Below are 17,740 nucleotides of genomic sequence, written 5' to 3' on the forward strand. Positions count from 1 at the left end.
TTAATTAAAATTAAAAAAAATAAATAAATAAAGAACAGTGCCGGAGGACAATATATATATATATATATATATATATATATATATATACATATACGGTATATATTACAAACAGAAAAGGGGTGCTACATTATCTACATCTTCCCACTTTTTTTAGATTATCGCACCGTGATTTTTTTTATTGCAAATTACAAAAATTAGTCAGATACTTTCAAACACCAAACATAGTTAGAAAAGTTAACACATTTCTCATATCATAAAAATATAAGCATCAAAAATAAAATAACATATATATATATATATATATATATATATATATATATACACTGTATCCATACATATACATTACAATTATTCCATTTAAGTAAAATAAATAAATAAATAAATAAAAATACAATAGAAATAGCTAGCCACAGAATACATAAATAGTAAATTCCTCTTACACAGCCAATAAATAGTGGGTAAATTAATCACTATAATATCAGGAAAACTTACCAAATATATTTTTATAGCACTCTATAAGTGATTTAATGTATTTTGAAGCACGACGCGAAAACATCGATGACGTAAATAATGTGCGCCAGAGTAGGTTAGTGGTAATTGTTTACATGCGTCTGCTGGTGCCAGTCCTACGGTGTATGTGCCAGTCACATACAGTTTATAGCTATGGTCAGTCATATATTATCTAATGTTAATCCAAACGCCGTTTCAAACATCTATATTTTTTCTTTCTTCCTAACACAAATGCTCTCCATTAACAAATCTTACATCGTCGTTACATATAAAACAGACTGAACTCGGATGATTGTGCAGAGTCATTTCAAAATGATCAGTAGTTCTTGACAAAAACCTGATGGATGAGAAATGTGGATCGTTTGCCCTTTCAATCGGATTTTTGATTCAAAAATAAGGTATGTGCCCGTTATATCTCACGTTTAAATAAATCATGTGGATTATTACAATCCATATTTTATTTATTACGGTCGATTTTCTAATATTATTTTTTAGACATGCGAGTATTTACCAGTTACATAACTGGCATCTAATTTGAAAAATCTGCTTCCAATATAAATTTTAACTTATATACCACTAAAGGATTGTATCTTCAGCAGCCTGTTTTTTTTATTTATCAATATTGCTTAAAAACGCAATGTTGTCATTTTTCCCGTAGCATTTTATTTTTGAATTTAGAGGCAAGCAACCAGTAAATCATTTAGCATTAATGGACAAAGAACGCATCTTTTCAGATCGAGTTGTTTATAATGTGAATAACATAAAGTGACGTCAGCTTCACTTAAATGCTCTTGTGTTTCAGGTGATGTCAAGGCTAAACGTCACCCTGGAGGAGAAAGAGAAGGAGAAGGATGAAGAGAAAGAGATGGAGAAGAAGAAAGAGAGATGCCCTGCTACCGCCACTGCCAATGACACCCCACACCCCCTATCTCAAAGGTCTCTGTGAAATGATATTTTTCAGCTAAATATAAAAAATACATTGTAATGTACTGTGGTTTGCATTTGTAATTGTGAAAGAATACTCATGACTTTGCATGTTTGCACTTTCAGTGTATTGAAACCACCACATTGGTGGTGGTTGAGGAGATCCCCCCCTTCTATGTAAAGCGCTTTGAGTGGCAAGAAAAGCGCTAAATAAAATGTAACATATTATTATTATTAACAACTGTTGATCACACACTAGCAGACTTGCGAGTTATAACAAACACAGCAGACTCGCGCAGCATCGGCTCAAAATATCAAACATGTTCGATTTCCTTTCGGCTCGTCCAGACTGTAAATCACTTCATGTATTCCAGGCTTTTGCTGTAAACTCTTGCATTGTGACATTTTGCCCCACAGACTGAATTTGGAGCCGTCCGTCATGGCTTTGGAGACGAGCCCCTCCCCGTCGAGCAATGGGGCAAACCTCCTGTCGTTGCCATGGGAGATCGTCACACAGATCGCCTCGCATCTCCCAGCGCTGTGTGTCATTGATGTGCTGCCACAAGTAATCCTTTCCACATACAAGACACATTTACAAGCCAAAAATGACTTTTTTTTCCTATTCAAGCTTCTCTCAGCACACGTGCATGTTCTTGGGCCTATTCGTTTTTACTATTATGAATGCGTTTATAAATATTATAATAATAATATTAGTACATTTCAACATGTGACATTTTTTGGTTTACTTTTGTATGATAAAGAACTGTTTTTGTGTTTAGACAAACATTTGGGTTTATCAGTAAGATTTGTAATGTTTTTAAAATAAGTCTCTTAATCTCACCAAGGCTGCATTTATTTGACCAAAAATACAATATTGTGCAATATTATTACAATTTAATAATACTACGTGAATATATTGTAAAATGTGATTTATTCCTGTGATCAAAGCTGAATTTTCAGCATCATCACTCCAGTCTTCAGTGTCACATGATCCATTAGAAATCATTCTGATATGATGATTTGATGCTCAAGAAACATTTATTATTGTTATCAATGTTAAAAAAATAGTACAGCTTAGTATTTTTGTTGAAACTGTGAAAAAAAAATCTTGAATAGAAAGTTCAAAAGTGTAAATCTTTTTGAACAGTATTATTGTCTTTACAGCCACTTTGATCAAATAAATGCATCCTTGCTGAATAAAAATATTATTTTTTTATTAATTTTAATTTTTTTTTATCACGTTTGCCTCTTTTTCTCTGTTCAGGTATGTCAGACGTTGGGAAAGGTTGGCGAGGATCGCTTGATGTGGCAGTTGAGGGCTCAAAAACTCTCAGGTCCCAAAGCACTTTTCCCAGTTGGTCCAAAGGAGGATTTTGATTGGTCCCAGGCCTGCTTGGAAATGGAGCAGCTGATTGGCTGCTGGACAGGGCTGGAGAATCGGGGAGAGGGAGAGAGACAGGAAGAGGCGGTTGTCGGGATGAATGGCGAAGTCCCGCCAGCTGAGAGGAACTTGGAAGAGATGCAGCTGGATGCTGATTTAAACGCTCCAGCGGAAGCGGGAGATGAAAATATGCAAGTTCAATCCCAGAATGCACCTGATAGTCTCAGTCTGATTGAGTCGTCCAGCTCTTCTTCACCATTGGAGCACATCATCCTTCCATCTGGCCACATTGCAGATGTGAATTGTGTCCTCCTGCTGGGTGGAACAGGGGCGTTGTGCGCCTCAGGCTCTCGGGACCGAAACGTGAACCTCTGGGACCTTCAAGACGGCTCCAGAGGCACTTTAATGCACACTCTAGCGGGACGGGGTACCATTAGCACCCACCGGGGCTGGGTGTGGTGCCTGGCATCCAGCGGACCTCTGCTGGCCTCAGGCTCGTTCGACAGCACCGTGAGGCTCTGGGATCTTGAAGCCGGAGGAGCGGAACGGGGGCTCATCCAGTGCAAAGCGGCTGTGTTGTGTCTGTCCTGCGAGAGGGACACGGTGCTGGCCGGGTCACATGATCAGAGACTGAACATCTTTGACACCCGAGGTGAGTCAACGCTCAGCCCCTTTGTTTTCTTAACGCACATTCATGGTCTTATTGTGAATGATTTATTAGCTGGGAATGAATCACATATGATTTTTAGTACTAATTATTTGTATTTCTGATATTTTGAATTAGCTATTATTTTTTATATTTTCATTAAATCAAGTCACCTTTATTTAAATAGCGCTTTCTACAATACAGATTGTTTCAAAGCATTTTTACAGGGGAAAATAATGCATTTCGGCTGTTGTTCAGCGTTCATTCAGTTCCTTTGTAAAGATTATCAATTATTAAATTAGTTCATTTCATCTATAAAGCAGCTTTGGAGCTCAGTAAAGTCAGATCAGTAATATTAGTTTCTGTAATTGTAGTACTTCAACTTATTATTTTTTTCAGCTTCATTAATTGCCATTTGGAATATTTCTATATTTTAAGTTTTTCCTTTTAATATTTTATTTAATTTTAGCTTTATTTTGGTAACCAACAATGATTTGGAATAGTTTTAGTGAACAATAACAACATTGTAAATTAACAGCAAAAGTTTTTTAAAAGTGAACTACTCCTTTAAGACATTGATAAATCCAACTTCCAAAGTTCTGTTCATTAAAGAATTCTGAAAAAAAAAAGGTTACAACAACATTGATAATAATAATAATAAATATTTCAGACGAAACTTTATCAAAAAACGCAGACTCCTGTGAAGTCAGTGAAGTCACTATGATGTGATCGGCACAGGCCCGTTGGATCTGTATTAATTGGCAACTGTCTTTTATGTGTGATCCATAACAGCTGCAGATCCATTGGTCCAGAGTCTTCATCTCCACAGTGATGCCGTGTTGTGCCTGGTGTCAGATGACCAGTACATCTTATCAGGCAGTAAAGACAAAAGCGTCGCTCTGTTCGACCGCAGGGCGGGGAAGCTCCTGCAGAAGATTCAGGTATTAAAGCCACAGAATAAAACATTTTAAAATATAATTGCGACAATTTTGAGTTTACATCATGCAATTCTGACTTTATTTCTCAGAAATGCGATATATAAAGTCTTGCTTGAAATAAAGTCGCAATTGCGTGTGAGAAATAAACACAACTGTGACTTTTTTCTCGTAATTGCAAGTTTATATCACACAGTTCTGACATATTATCTCAAAATTGTGAGATAAAAACTCGCAATTGTATAATTTCTCAGAATTGCTTGTTTCCGCCACACAATAAAATATTATAAAAGATAATTGCGACTTTTTATGAAGTACTTATCCTGAACTGCGAGATAAAAAGTCGCATTTGAGAAAAACAGTCGCATTTACCTTTTTTATTTTTTATTCTGTGGTGGAAACAAGCTATCATAGCTATTCACACACAAGCTAAACAAAAAATAATAAAAGATGGCGTGCTCCTACAAGCGGCTGTTTCAGTCTTGTTCGTGTTTGCATGTCCACAGCTGAGCTCCTACCTGTTGTCGCTGTGCCACAGCGGTCGTGAGGTGTGGGCCGGGGATAACCGTGGACTCGTGCACACCTTCTCCCTGCACAACAGCTGCCTGACGCCCATATCACACTTCAACATCCACCGCTCACTGGTCACAGGTGTCCACTCTTCTCCTGGCACTCTCTACACGTGCTCCTCTGACCGCACTATCAAGGTGAGGCATCCCACAGCTCAACGTGTGTCTTGTTGGCATTTATCTAAGGTTATCGGCAGCTCACATCTCTAATTCTGTGCAGATCCACCTACCATGTGCTCCACCACAGACGCTGTGCACACTTCACCATCAGGCAGGAGTTAATGGGGTACGGTGACTAATTTAACCATTATTTTTCTCTATGGTGATTCATTTTATACGTATTTTTTTGTATTCATTTCAAGCGGTCATATGGGTGGGCAGTTTGACCAAAATCATATATCTCATACACTACTGTTAATACTTTAATTTAGCAAGGATGCATTATCAAAAGTACAATGAAGCCAGTCACTTATTCAAAGTACAATGAATACAATGAAGACTTTTTATAATAATAATTAAAAAATCTTTCTGTTTTTACTGTATTTTTGATCAAACAATTACAGCCTTGGTTAAAATAAGAGACTTCTTTCAAAAGCATAAGCAAAAAAAAAAAACATGGTAATGCTATTCTCTACATTATTGTACACACTGTTCATATTTTCGGTGGATACTCAAAGGAACACTCCGACTTTTTGGGACTTTAGCCTATTCACCTTACCCCCCAGAGTTAGATAAGTCCATACATACCTTTTTCATCTCCGTGCGTGCTATAAGTCTGTTTGACGCACCCACCGCTAGCCTAGCTTAGCACAAAGACTGGATGTGAATGGTTGCAGCTTTCATACTAATCCAAATGAGTGACAAAATAGCGCAAACGTTTTCCTATTTACATGTTGTGGTTTGTATAGTCACAGAGTGTGCAAATATCAAGGCCATATGAGACACAGACATCTTTTGAACGTATAAATACTATATTTTCTGAAGGGGAAGCACTGCTACTTGGGCAGAGTGATAACAATCACCTGAGACGCACCGTGACTAGGAGCAGAGAGTTCGCTTCGCTCAGCGTTGGAATAAAGAGTCAGCAATTACTAACGTTAGATAGAAAAGCATAATTTATCATGGGTGTTTGCTTTATTGTATGAGCTGTGACAATAAACAGGTAATACAGTACCATGTTTCATTGATTTCCAACCAAAAACGCACCCAGATTTATAAATATCACGAATAAATAATTATTATTACAGGAATCAATATATTTTAAATGCAATTTATTAGCTGAACCAAATGTATTCAACAGTAGCCTATATAATATACAGTATTGCATTACTATAGGATAGAATAAGGGGAAAGTAATAGCACAAATTGTTTTTGCACAATGAACTCACAGCCTATCGTACCCTTTTGCACGCTCAAGTTCGTTATTTCCATGGTTATTTCAAATTTAGGCTACTAGGCGCGCCGCGCGCAGGGTGCAAGTTCAACGCGGTAAACGGGCTCGTTTTTTTTCCCCAAGCGCGTCCGCACCGCATCAAGATAAAAACATATTCATACCCTAATCATATAATAGTGTCACTAACGTTACATTAGCTCTGGCTAAAGGCACTGTTACAGTAGGTCATCTAAAAACATAACGGAACACTTACCTCAGCCGCAGGTGATCCGTCCTGTCTGTGCTATCGATGGGATAACTTAGCCGTATCCTTCAGCACATTATGGTCCGTGTGGCAAATTCCATTTTTTCAAAATAGTCGTCCTCATTGAAATGTACCGAGCAAACATAATGTCCCTTGATAATCTTAGGTGTGTTTGGATAAATATCCAGAGTAAGTTAGCCATTTCTTCATCCAGTCAGCGTTTTTAGTTGTTATTCTGTGAAACATGGTTACCTCCCCTGTTTACAGTCGCAGCTATTTACAATAGAGCGAAAACCCATGACTCTAAACTACGCTTTTACTATTTATAAATTACTGACTCTATTACCCAAACACCGAGCGAACTCTCCGCTCCTCACCACGGCGTGTCTCAGGTGATGCGGTTATTACGCCGTCAAAGTAGCAGTGCTTCGCCTTCAGAGAATAGTTCCCAGGTTTTATACGGTTAAAAGATGTCTGTGTCTCATTTGACTTTGTTATTTGTACATTATGTGACTATACAAATCACAACATGTAAATTGGAAAACGTTTGCGTTATTTTGCCACTCATTTGGATCAGTATGAAAGCTGCAACCAGTCACATCGAGTCTTTGTGCTAAGCTAGGCTAGCGGTGGGTGCGTCAAACAGACTTATAGCACGCACAGAAATGAAAAAGGTATGTATGGACTTATCTAACTCTTGGGGGTAAGGTGAATAGGCTAAAGTCCCAAAAAGTCGGAGTGTTCCTTCAAGTCACACGTTTAGTTCCTAATAGAGAACATAAATTAGGGGCTGTTTACGCTACACCGTTTTTAACTAAAATCTACGGCTGTGCAAAAATTAATTGCGATTAATCGCATCCAAAATAAAAGTCTGTGTTTACATAATATATTCGTGTGTGCTGTATATAATTATTTTTTGTATATATAACACACATGCATGTATATATTTAAGAAAATGTGTTATTCATATATAAAATATTTATATAATATAGATTATGTATTTATATATATATACAGAATTTAAGCGCAAATAATTCTTAAATATATACATGCATGCATAGGTATTTATATATACAAAATAATTATATACAGCACACACAAATATATTATGTAAACACAGACTTTTATTTTATATGCGATTAATCGCAATTAATTTTTGCACAGCCCTATTTTATGCGCTTTGGCCGTTTATTTACACTTTTTGTGGGCCTGAAAACACAAACTTTTGAAAATAGTTTCACATTTTTCATTGTTTTTTTTTTTACATAGTGACATCGCCAACTAGTGGCCAGGCATGAGTAATACAGCGTTTTTAACCGTTCTCACGGATCCTTGTGAACGAGGATCATTTTGACATGACTAAAGCATTGGAAAAACGTTTCAGTGCATTGTTGTCGTGTAAACACGAAGCGTATTATCCTGAATTGTGCAGTTATTCTGCATTAATACAATTTGTTAGTAATTTGCACCTCGATATTGAGATTTTCATCATTTTTCGCAATATTCCGATTTCGTGATCTCGTTATTTATTACATCACAGTAGATATGATCTTGCCTATTTTTGGATAATCCAGTGGATTAAGTATTTTTACCAAATGAATGATACTTTTAGATTTGATGGACGCAAACCGTGAAAAATTTGATAATTCAAAACATACGAATGAATCAATGCAAAATAACCTTCACATTATGTAACACTTAAAGACTCAAAACACAAATGCATTTTGAATCTGATTGGATGAGCCACTTTCAAAGATATACCACTTTATAACATAGATACACTGTAGAATAAGAAGTGAATCTCAACCTTTTTGTCATAAGTATTTCTGTTGGATTATTCCCATTACTCTTATCTAGCAGATGTCTATACTTCCATGCATAAATAAAGGCTTATCATTTTTCTCTTCCCAGTTGAGTGTTGAAGGAGGAACGCTGGCCATCGCTTCTGGTGACATGAATGTGGAGGTTTGGAGGCTCAGAAACTGAGAGTTCAAAAAGCATTTCAATGCAGGGAACAACATTCATGTGCTGCTTATATTGGGGAAAGGATGTTTTAGGTGTCTGATACATGTCTATAGAAACAAAAACTTGACATTCCCAGCTGTCCATGGTTCTCCGTTCTGCGTTAGCACACTAAACATTTCAGGAACACCACCTCGGTTTTCCTTACAACTATATTTGTTTCCAGTTTGCTTGTGTGATGATCATTACTTGAAATTTCAACAAAATTGATGTTAACAACAGTATAATAAAGTGAAGTTAAATTAGTATAAACAAGAACCATTATAAATCAGTTTAGATGTGTAAAACACAAACAAGGAAATCGGTTATGTGATTCAATTTGTTTTTGTATACTTTTCAGCGCACTTATACAAGTATACACTGCACAGCTTACACTGTAAAAATGAATATGCTTTATCTAATCAATAAAATTGTGGCAACAGATTACAAGCAATATTATTAATTAAATTTAACAAATTAGAATTGAGTAATAATTAATCAAATTAATTCCTTAAAAGTTAACAATTTTTAAAGAGTAAAGTTTGCACCCAAAAATGTAACAAATATCTGAATAACAGACAGACGTCAAAGATTAATTACGAACTATTCATATTATATTGCCAAAACTGAAGACACCTGATGTTAACAAGCTGTATCACTGAAGGAGAAAACCGTAATTTTAAAACAAACCTAAAACGAACACTGATCAGCATAATGGTGACTTACATGTACGTTTTTTGTTTGTTGTTGGTGTAAGTTTTACTCATTTTAAATGGTATACTTTTATTAATTATTACTCAATTCGAATTTGTTACATTTAATTAATAAAATTGCTTGTAATCTGTTGCCACAATTTTTTTGATTAGATAAAGCGCGAGGCACTGTCCTTTATGCACTGTCAGTGAACACTTTTAACACCATGACAAACTAATAAATAGACTTCATTTAAAAAAAAGTCCATATTTATGAATTATTTATAACTGCAGAGTTATAAGTTGCTCTGTGACTGACTGAATGTCCTGTGATCAAAATCTCTTTTTTTGTTTGATTGCTTGTTTTTTTCCCCCAACAGCTTTATAAATGTATAACTCTGTAATTCAGTTTGATTTTTCAAGGTGTCATTTCAAGACTGCAAATAAAAATTAAGATTGTTGATTACAGCAGCACGCATGTCTTCTTGTCTTTGAACGGGTTGGAAGACGCTGCGATCCCGGTGAGCAGTGGATCGGCTCTCCTGTGTTCCTGACAGTACTGGACGATCTGCTCCGCCGCTGCCGAAATCTATGTTACATATCACAGACAGTTATATTACATCATGTGATATTCTCTGTTGGGTTTAATGCATTACAAAGTCATTAATTACTGTAATTTCCCTTGAAAAAGTAAGTAATGTATTACTCATGTTCTGTCATTTAATTAGTTAATTTTGATGTGATTGCATTGAATACTAGATAGACTATAGAACAAATCTGTATAAAACTAGTGGATTTAACGTAAAAATTGAATGTATAATTTCAAAATGTATGTGACCCCTTTAAATAGGGAGACTAATAATTTATGCAAATATATATAATTTGAAAAAATTAAAGGAACAGTTTCGTGTCTATCGTGTTGTTCAACTGGTCAAGGTTTATGTGGGATTTTGGAATTTATTATTAATTTAATAAGCAATGCAAATCCTTTTTAGAGAGAGTAATAAGTACAGTAATCTAATTACAGTTACACTGTTGAAGATGCAATCAGGAATGTAATGATTGAATTGCTTTTAGAGTAACTTACCCAACACTGATTTATTATACACTCTCAAAAGAACAACCACTTTAAATATGAACTAAAAATGAAGGACACACACACACAAGCACTAAACAATTAACTAGACGCAGGTGTAACACATGAGGGCAAATCAAAAACCATGGCAACTAATGACTTACGTTAAATGAAACATGAACTAACAGAAAACTGCAAATCAAACAAGATCACTACTCAAACACACAACAGACATAACTATTATTTTATAATTATATATAATTATGATATACCCCTCTTAAAGGTTCCAAAGGAGGTTTTACAGTTATGTCTTAGAAGCGCCATTTTTTCCTAATGTAAACAATCAAATACATTTTTTGAATCTGAATAACCTAAATAAAATAACATTTATTTTTAGGTCTTTATTATATTATGCTTTGAAGATATTGTAATTTCAGCCATATACCATAAAAGATAGTCTCTAGAAGGTGTAGTATCAGTGATGAATGCATCTCACCTTGACTCTCTGCAGTTCTGTCTCCAGCCTCAGCTGCTCCACAGTTCTCCTGGCCTGAAGAACATTATTACTGCAGTATACGTCCATCACTGCTGCTCAAACTGAGACTTGCTCCAGCTGAAAATCATGTGCAATCTCTGAGCATTATATGAATGTATAATTCTGTCTGATAGATCGTGGCTGAAGCTGTTATTTTACCTCAAGAGTCCATTTGGCTTGTTGTGTAGTTCAAATGTTCTTGTTTCAGCGAGAAAGAGTCGGTGTCCAGTTTTTGGAGGCATTTATATCTCAGTGGGATGATGAACCCCTTCATCCACTAACACACACACACACACTCTGCTGGAAGCTTCAAAGGTCCTGTGATGTGGTTGAGTTCTGAGGTCACATCAACAGTGCCAGAAATGTCACGAAAGTTCAGTAGTATTTGATTTCACTCTGGTGGTCATGAAACCTCTCTTAAATGTGTGTATCTGTGTGCACATAGCTTTATCCTCCTGATATGTATGAGAATATTAAATGTGAACTGTGTTTAGTGTGCTTCCTATGCAGAGCAATCATTTGCATTTAATCAATTACTCTGTAATTTGACATTTAAAAATAGTGCATATTTCATATGTCTCAATTGAAATGTTAGTTACATATTACAGTAAAGTTATATTAAACTTAATTCAGCAATATTCATTTGTCATTCTGTTTTTCGCCTACTAGTGGTCATTCGGAAGTATGTTATTTCGATTCGCGTTTTGCTAGTTTGTACCGCTGCGCTCGCCGTAGTTTGAAACATGTGGCTGATCAAATGTGCGGTGCTGTGAGTGCGATCAGCGATAAACAACAATAACATACCGGGTGTTACATACTTAACCGCTGGGGTGAGTGTAACATTATTTATACATACGAATAAACAGAAACAAATAGAGTATGTATTTATATTTGCGTTATATAACACAATCAATTATTGACCGGTTAAAATCAATGATCTAGCGATCTAGTTTTAGTAGATAACATGTGCACGAGTTGTTGAAAAGTGCTGTGGTAGAATTTAACTTGTACCATGATATTCTTTGTGCTATATAAATACCATAGTAAATGTTATTGTGGTCATTCAGTACAATCAGCGCATGCTGTCATTAACTTAAGTGTGTATAAGTAATATATGCTGGTTGTGTATCATTCCCAGGCTGCTCGTCATGGCTCACCTGGCTCCCCCCGTGGCGAGGGACGCAGTGTTGAAGGAGAGCATCCCTCTCCCGCAGGACATGCTCCAGATTAAAGGCTATGACTTCAACCAGGGGGTGGACCATCAGGCCCTGCTGCAGTCCTTCCTCACCACGGGCTTCCAGGCCAGCAGCTTCGGCCAGGCCGTGCAGGAGATCAACAGGATGGTGAGTCTCCCCTCTCAAACACTTTATCCAACAACAACACTGAGATCTAATATGCTGATTTGGCGTTTTTATTTATTATCATCTGAAAACCGTTATTGCTGCTTAATATTTTTGTGGAAACTGTGACGCACTAACATTCAGAAGTTTGGTGTTTGTTTGCAGACGAAAGAAAGAATCAAAAGGGACAATACATTTATAATGATACAAAAGATTTCAATATAAAATAAGTCTATTTATCAAAGAATCGTGAAAAAATGTATCACAAAATATTAAGGACATATTAAAATGTTTCTTGAGCATCAAATCATCATATTATAATATTTACTAATTTCTGAAGGATCATGTGAAGACTGGAGTAATAATGCTGAAAATCTTTGATCACAGGAATAAATTACATAAAAAAAATATTCAGCTATTTTTAAATTGCGATTAATATTTCACAAGTTTTCACTGCATTTTTGATCAAATAAAGGCAGCCTTGGTGAGCATCAGAGACTTCTGCATTGAGCATATGAGAACATACAGTATGTATTTGAGTAATATTTATTAAAACTTAAACTTTTCAAACCTATGTGAAAGGGTTTATCTTACACAAAGACATTCAGAAAAATAATAAACTTGCCTGAGTGTCTAAATACTTTTCATATGTGAAGGAACATTAAATACTAATAGCTTATCAATGTGGTATAAATAACATTATTTAATAACTCAATAAGTGTGACTAAATAATAAATGTTCAAGTATTACAGAAACATGCAATTTGTTTGTGGGCTTTGTGTGATGTCGTAAAAATCACATTAAAATCACACATGACTGCGCGTGTTTTTTCTTTCTCATGTCTGTGGTCGGAGTAGATAGAGAAGAGACTGGAGCCGGTGGAGGACGAGATCGAGGGCTACGAGGATCAGACTCGTTCAGGATGCACTATTTTCTTGGGCTACACGTCAAACCTGATTAGCTCCGGTGTACGAGAGACCATTCGCTACCTCGCACAGCACAGAATGGTACGATCACCCCAGTGAACAAGCACTGTTACGCACTATTATCTGTTCTGTTGTTATGAAATGACAATATTCTTATTTTATGTTGATTAATTATTTGATGTGTTTGTAGGTTGATGTGATCGTGAGCACAGCAGGAGGGATTGAAGAAGACATTATAAAATGTTTAGGACCCACTTATCTTGGAGAGTTCAGTCTAAAAGGAAAAGAGCTACGACAGCAAGGCATTAATAGGTGTGTAAACGGCTCCTGATTAGATCATTGTGGTGTTTATATGCAATTATAAAATACATTTAATTTTTTTTGTCACAGAATAGGTAATCTCCTGGTACCAAATGATAATTATTGTAAGTTTGAAGACTGGCTGGTACCTATTCTGGACCAAATGGTGCTTGAACAAAAAACAGAGGTGAGAAGTTTTATTTTATTTTACTTTTTTTATTATCATTAAATTGGGTGGTTAAATGTTTGTTTAAAAAGCCTATTTTGCACCAAATGGTGCTGTAACAAAATATTTTATTTTATTATATTATTTTATTTTATTTGGGGGGTTAAATATTTGTAAAATTACCTATTTTCAAACAAATGGTCCTGGAACAAAAAACAGGATTTTGTTTTTATTAATTTTTATTTTTATTTTATATTACTTTACTTTTTTATTATCATTAAATTGGGTGGTTAAATGTTTGTTAAAAAAGACTATTTTGCACCTATATGATCCTGGAACAAAATATTTTATTTTATTATATTATTTTATTTTATTTGGGGGGTTAAATATTTGTAAAATTACTTATTTTCAACGAAATGGTGCTGGAACAAAAAACAGGATTTTTTTTTAAAAAATTTTAATTTTATATTACTTTACTTTTTTTATTAGCATTAAATTGGGTGGTTAAATGTTTGTAAAAAAAACTTATTTTGCACCAAATGGTGCTGGAACAAAATATTGGATTGATTTATTTATTTTTATTTTTGGTGGTTAAATATTTGTTAAAAAAAAAAAAAAAAAAAAAAAAACTATTTTTGACCAAATGTGCTGGAACAAAAAACAGGAAGTTTTTATTTTATTTTACTTTACTTTTTTATTAGTATTAAATTGGGAGGTTAAATATTTTAAAAGATGCCCATTTTGACCAAATTATGCTGGAACAAAAGGTTTTGTTTTATTTTATTATATTTGGGAGGTTAAATATTTGTAAAAATGCCTATTTTTGTCCAAATTATGCTGGAACAAAAGGTGAATTTAATTTAATAAAATTTTATTTTACCTTACCTTTACGTTCCTTTACTTTTATTTTATTTAATTGAGTGGTTAAATTATAAAAATGCCCTTTTTTTACCAAATGATGCTGGAAAAGATCTTGTAAAAGAGGTGATGCATTTATTTTAGTTGCATTTGGCTTACATATTGAAGTTTTTCTTGTAAGTGAGAGTGTGCAATATTGTTAATTGTTTTTACATCAGGGCACACACTGGACACCCTCCAAAATGATCCACAGACTTGGCAAAGAAATCAACAACCCAGAATCTGTGTACTATTGGGCCTATAAGGTAATGTTTGAATCAGACACACCAGTCCCTGTATCAATCCTTCCTCAAATAGAAATCTTACAGATTGGACGATTGTTTTTTCAGAATGACATCCCGGTGTTTAGCCCCGCCCTCACCGACGGCTCATTGGGTGATATGATCTACTTCCACTCCTATAAGAACCCCGGACTAGTGCTTGACATTGTGGAGGGTGAGTCGCCCAAGATGTGAAACGCAATTTGGAGATTATTTTAGAAATCTCACTTTTAATTTTCATGTTGTGTACGTCAGATATTCGGAGGTTGAACAGCAAGGCCGTGTTTGCCAAGTCCACAGGGATGATCATTCTCGGAGGAGGTCTCGTCAAGCATCACGTCTCCAACGCTAATCTCATGGTAATCATATGAACCTCAAAAAGCACAATGATCTCGACTCACTCAAAATAAAAATATTAGTGCTGTCAAACGATTCAAATATTTAATCGCGATTAATCGCATAGTCAACTCGCGATTAATCACACATTTTTATCTATTCTAAATGTCTCTTGATTTCTTTTTGTCCCTTTTTTTCTCATCTTAATGCGAAAAATTAATTTCAACATGGAAAAGTAGATCGGCTTGCTTTGTTGTTGTTTTGTTCTGGTCCACTTGCGCTTTGGTCGACGAAGCAACTAAATGTCCTCACGCGGCGCAAGCCATTGAAATGATTGGGTTTCATAGAGCCGTGAATTCCAAAAAGACCGTTAATTGTGTGATTAAAAAAAAATAACGCAGTTAAAATGGGTTTGCGTTAACGCTGTTAATAACGCATTTAACTGACAGTCCTAAAAAGTATCTCATCTGTTTTTGTCCTCTCTCAGAGGAATGGAGCAGATTTTGCGGTGTTTGTCAACACTGGCCAGGAGTTTGACGGCTCTGATTCCGGCGCCAGGCCCGATGAAGCCGTCTCTTGGGGAAAGATCCGCATGGATGCCACTCCTGTTAAGGTAAGATATATATGTTGGGATGCTCTTGCAGCTATTACACTCGTCACATACGCTGGTCTGGTTAACTGTGCTGTTGTGTTTCTGTGCAGGTTTATGCTGATGCTTCTATAGTCTTTCCACTTTTAGTGGCTGAAACTTTTGCACGCAACGCCGACAGGCTGATCAAGGAAAAGAAGAGTGATTGATGGAGCTGTTGTCTTAAACACGATACCCCTCAGGACTGTCTTCCTGTTAGCTTGTGTTTCTGCTCAGATGGATTGAATGCTCAATATAAAATAATAACATCTTGGCTAATTGTCCATTTAAACAAGGCAAGCACAACATCATTGTTTATTTTGTCATGGATTTCTCTGTCTGGTTAAATCGTATGGTAAAATATGTTCAAATGTGTTTTTTTATTTAATTATGTAGCTAGATACAATGTTCGTTTTATTGTTTGAGTACTGCATTTTATCTGGAAGTTTATGCTCTCTCCATTTTCAGATTTGGAGACTACATTTATTCCATTATCTACATTACATTATTATAATGTAGCTTCTAGAATGCATGTACATGAATGAAGAGAAGTTGAAAGACATTAAATAATTTATTAAAGATTCTGTGCATGTATTTATCTCTTTAAGAAATGTATGCATCTTGTTCTGCCACTAGAGGGCAGTTGTGATTCACTACCTGTAGTCCAACTGTCTCTCAATCCACTACTGTACATTTTCATTCCCACGAGGCTCTTTTGATTTACTCCACTTGGCTGGGAGTGTATGAACAGTTTATGTAATTCCAGTGAGAAACTGTAGAGATTTATACTGTTTTTAGCTGTTCTGTGGAAACCGGTAGTCGAGATGTTAACGGCGTGTATTTGTTCGTGTGCAAATCAAGTGTTTTTGACCTAAATGTCAGTGACCTAATGAATGTCTTAGTTTTGTTAGCATAGTTTCAAATTCCTTTTTGCACATTTGAACTTTCAGCGATAAGCAATCTGTGTCTTGACCTAAATAGTATCTGAAAGCTGCATGCAAAGCCTGACATAATGCTTTCGTTTTATAATTACAAAAACTTGTTTTAATAGCTATATTGTTTGACAGAATGGTATTCATTTCATTTTCACAGTTATGCATTTAGCAAACGCTTTATTCCAAAGCGACACATTTCAAGACAGAATTTAATACAGGTCTGCCAACTTGAGTTCAACTTGGAGTGACAATTATTGCTGCAGGGGAATAATGATTCATAAGCTAGAAATTCAATACGATTCATTTTGATATATGCATGAACACAGTAGGCTACATGTGAAAATATCTTTCTTTTGTTAAGGTTAAAAATAAAAACTTATTTGTACACAACTGCATAAAATACTATTTTTTAATTATGCAAGAGTAAAAATATATAATAAAGTGTTTATTTATTTATTTATTTTTTTTTACAAAATGCTCCCTAGGCAGCATATTTCTTAATATCTATATGCAGGTTTTGTACAGATATTATAAAATGAAATTCAAGGACTTTTCAAGCACTACTTTTTTGGTTTTCAAGGACCGCAATCAGAAATCTCACTTAACAAACAATATCTTTATTATCCTTCAAAGTCTAAATAAGGTAAATAGACACAAATAATTAATAAAAATTGTAAAAAAAAATAAAGTGCAGCAAAGGCAATGACAGGTAATTTCAACTAGTCAAAGATATTCTTATTTAAACAGATTTTTTTTTCTCAATGATTATTTTTCTCCTGAAGAATGAAAGCTCTAACATAATACTTGGATATTTATATGAGCAATTTTGCGTGAAAAAATTGTTTTATCAATAAAATTAAGTATTAATTTCACATATATTGTCTTGTTATTCAAGCACTTTTCAAATATATGGCTGTTTTCCAGGACTTCAATTTAAAAAAGTCAAATTCAAGTATACTTCAAGCACCTTGTACAAACCCATATGTCACTGGTCTGACTCGACCCAATCCGAGCAGGATTTGAAAC

General features: G+C 35.1%; 3 protein-coding genes across 3 annotated transcripts; 2 read left to right on the forward strand and 1 right to left on the reverse strand.

The window, feature by feature from the left end:
• The first annotated feature begins 589 nt into the window (after window positions 1-589).
• fbxw9 (F-box and WD repeat domain containing 9) lies at window positions 590-8,868 on the forward strand. The gene is made up of 8 exons (XM_039662750.2): window positions 590-908; window positions 1,313-1,446; window positions 1,852-1,999; window positions 2,699-3,467; window positions 4,254-4,402; window positions 4,903-5,103; window positions 5,186-5,251; window positions 8,514-8,868. Exons 2-8 carry the CDS (start codon window positions 1,316-1,318, stop codon window positions 8,586-8,588), a joined length of 1,539 nt encoding a protein of 512 aa, XP_039518684.2. The 5' UTR covers window positions 590-908; window positions 1,313-1,315; the 3' UTR covers window positions 8,589-8,868.
• Window positions 8,869-9,655: 787 nt separating this feature from the next.
• On the reverse strand, window positions 9,656-11,181 carry gng14 (G protein subunit gamma 14). Its single transcript, XM_039662804.2, has 3 exons — window positions 11,065-11,181; window positions 10,867-10,983; window positions 9,656-9,884 (listed from the first exon to the last, which is right to left on the reverse strand). Exons 2-3 carry the CDS (start codon window positions 10,951-10,953, stop codon window positions 9,759-9,761), a joined length of 213 nt encoding a protein of 70 aa, XP_039518738.1. The 5' UTR covers window positions 10,954-10,983; window positions 11,065-11,181; the 3' UTR covers window positions 9,656-9,758.
• A 415-nt stretch (window positions 11,182-11,596) lies between these two features.
• On the forward strand, window positions 11,597-16,373 carry dhps (deoxyhypusine synthase). The gene is made up of 10 exons (XM_039662764.2): window positions 11,597-11,735; window positions 12,044-12,248; window positions 13,103-13,252; window positions 13,362-13,483; window positions 13,562-13,658; window positions 14,714-14,800; window positions 14,885-14,990; window positions 15,071-15,174; window positions 15,639-15,764; window positions 15,854-16,373. Exons 2-10 carry the CDS (start codon window positions 12,054-12,056, stop codon window positions 15,947-15,949), a joined length of 1,083 nt encoding a protein of 360 aa, XP_039518698.1. The 5' UTR covers window positions 11,597-11,735; window positions 12,044-12,053; the 3' UTR covers window positions 15,950-16,373.
• Window positions 16,374-17,740: the final 1,367 nt, after the last annotated feature.

This window comes from Pimephales promelas, chromosome 3 (assembly GCF_988280905.1).
Source record: "Pimephales promelas chromosome 3, fPimPro1.hap1.1, whole genome shotgun sequence".
NCBI lineage: Eukaryota > Metazoa > Chordata > Actinopteri > Cypriniformes > Leuciscidae > Pimephales > Pimephales promelas.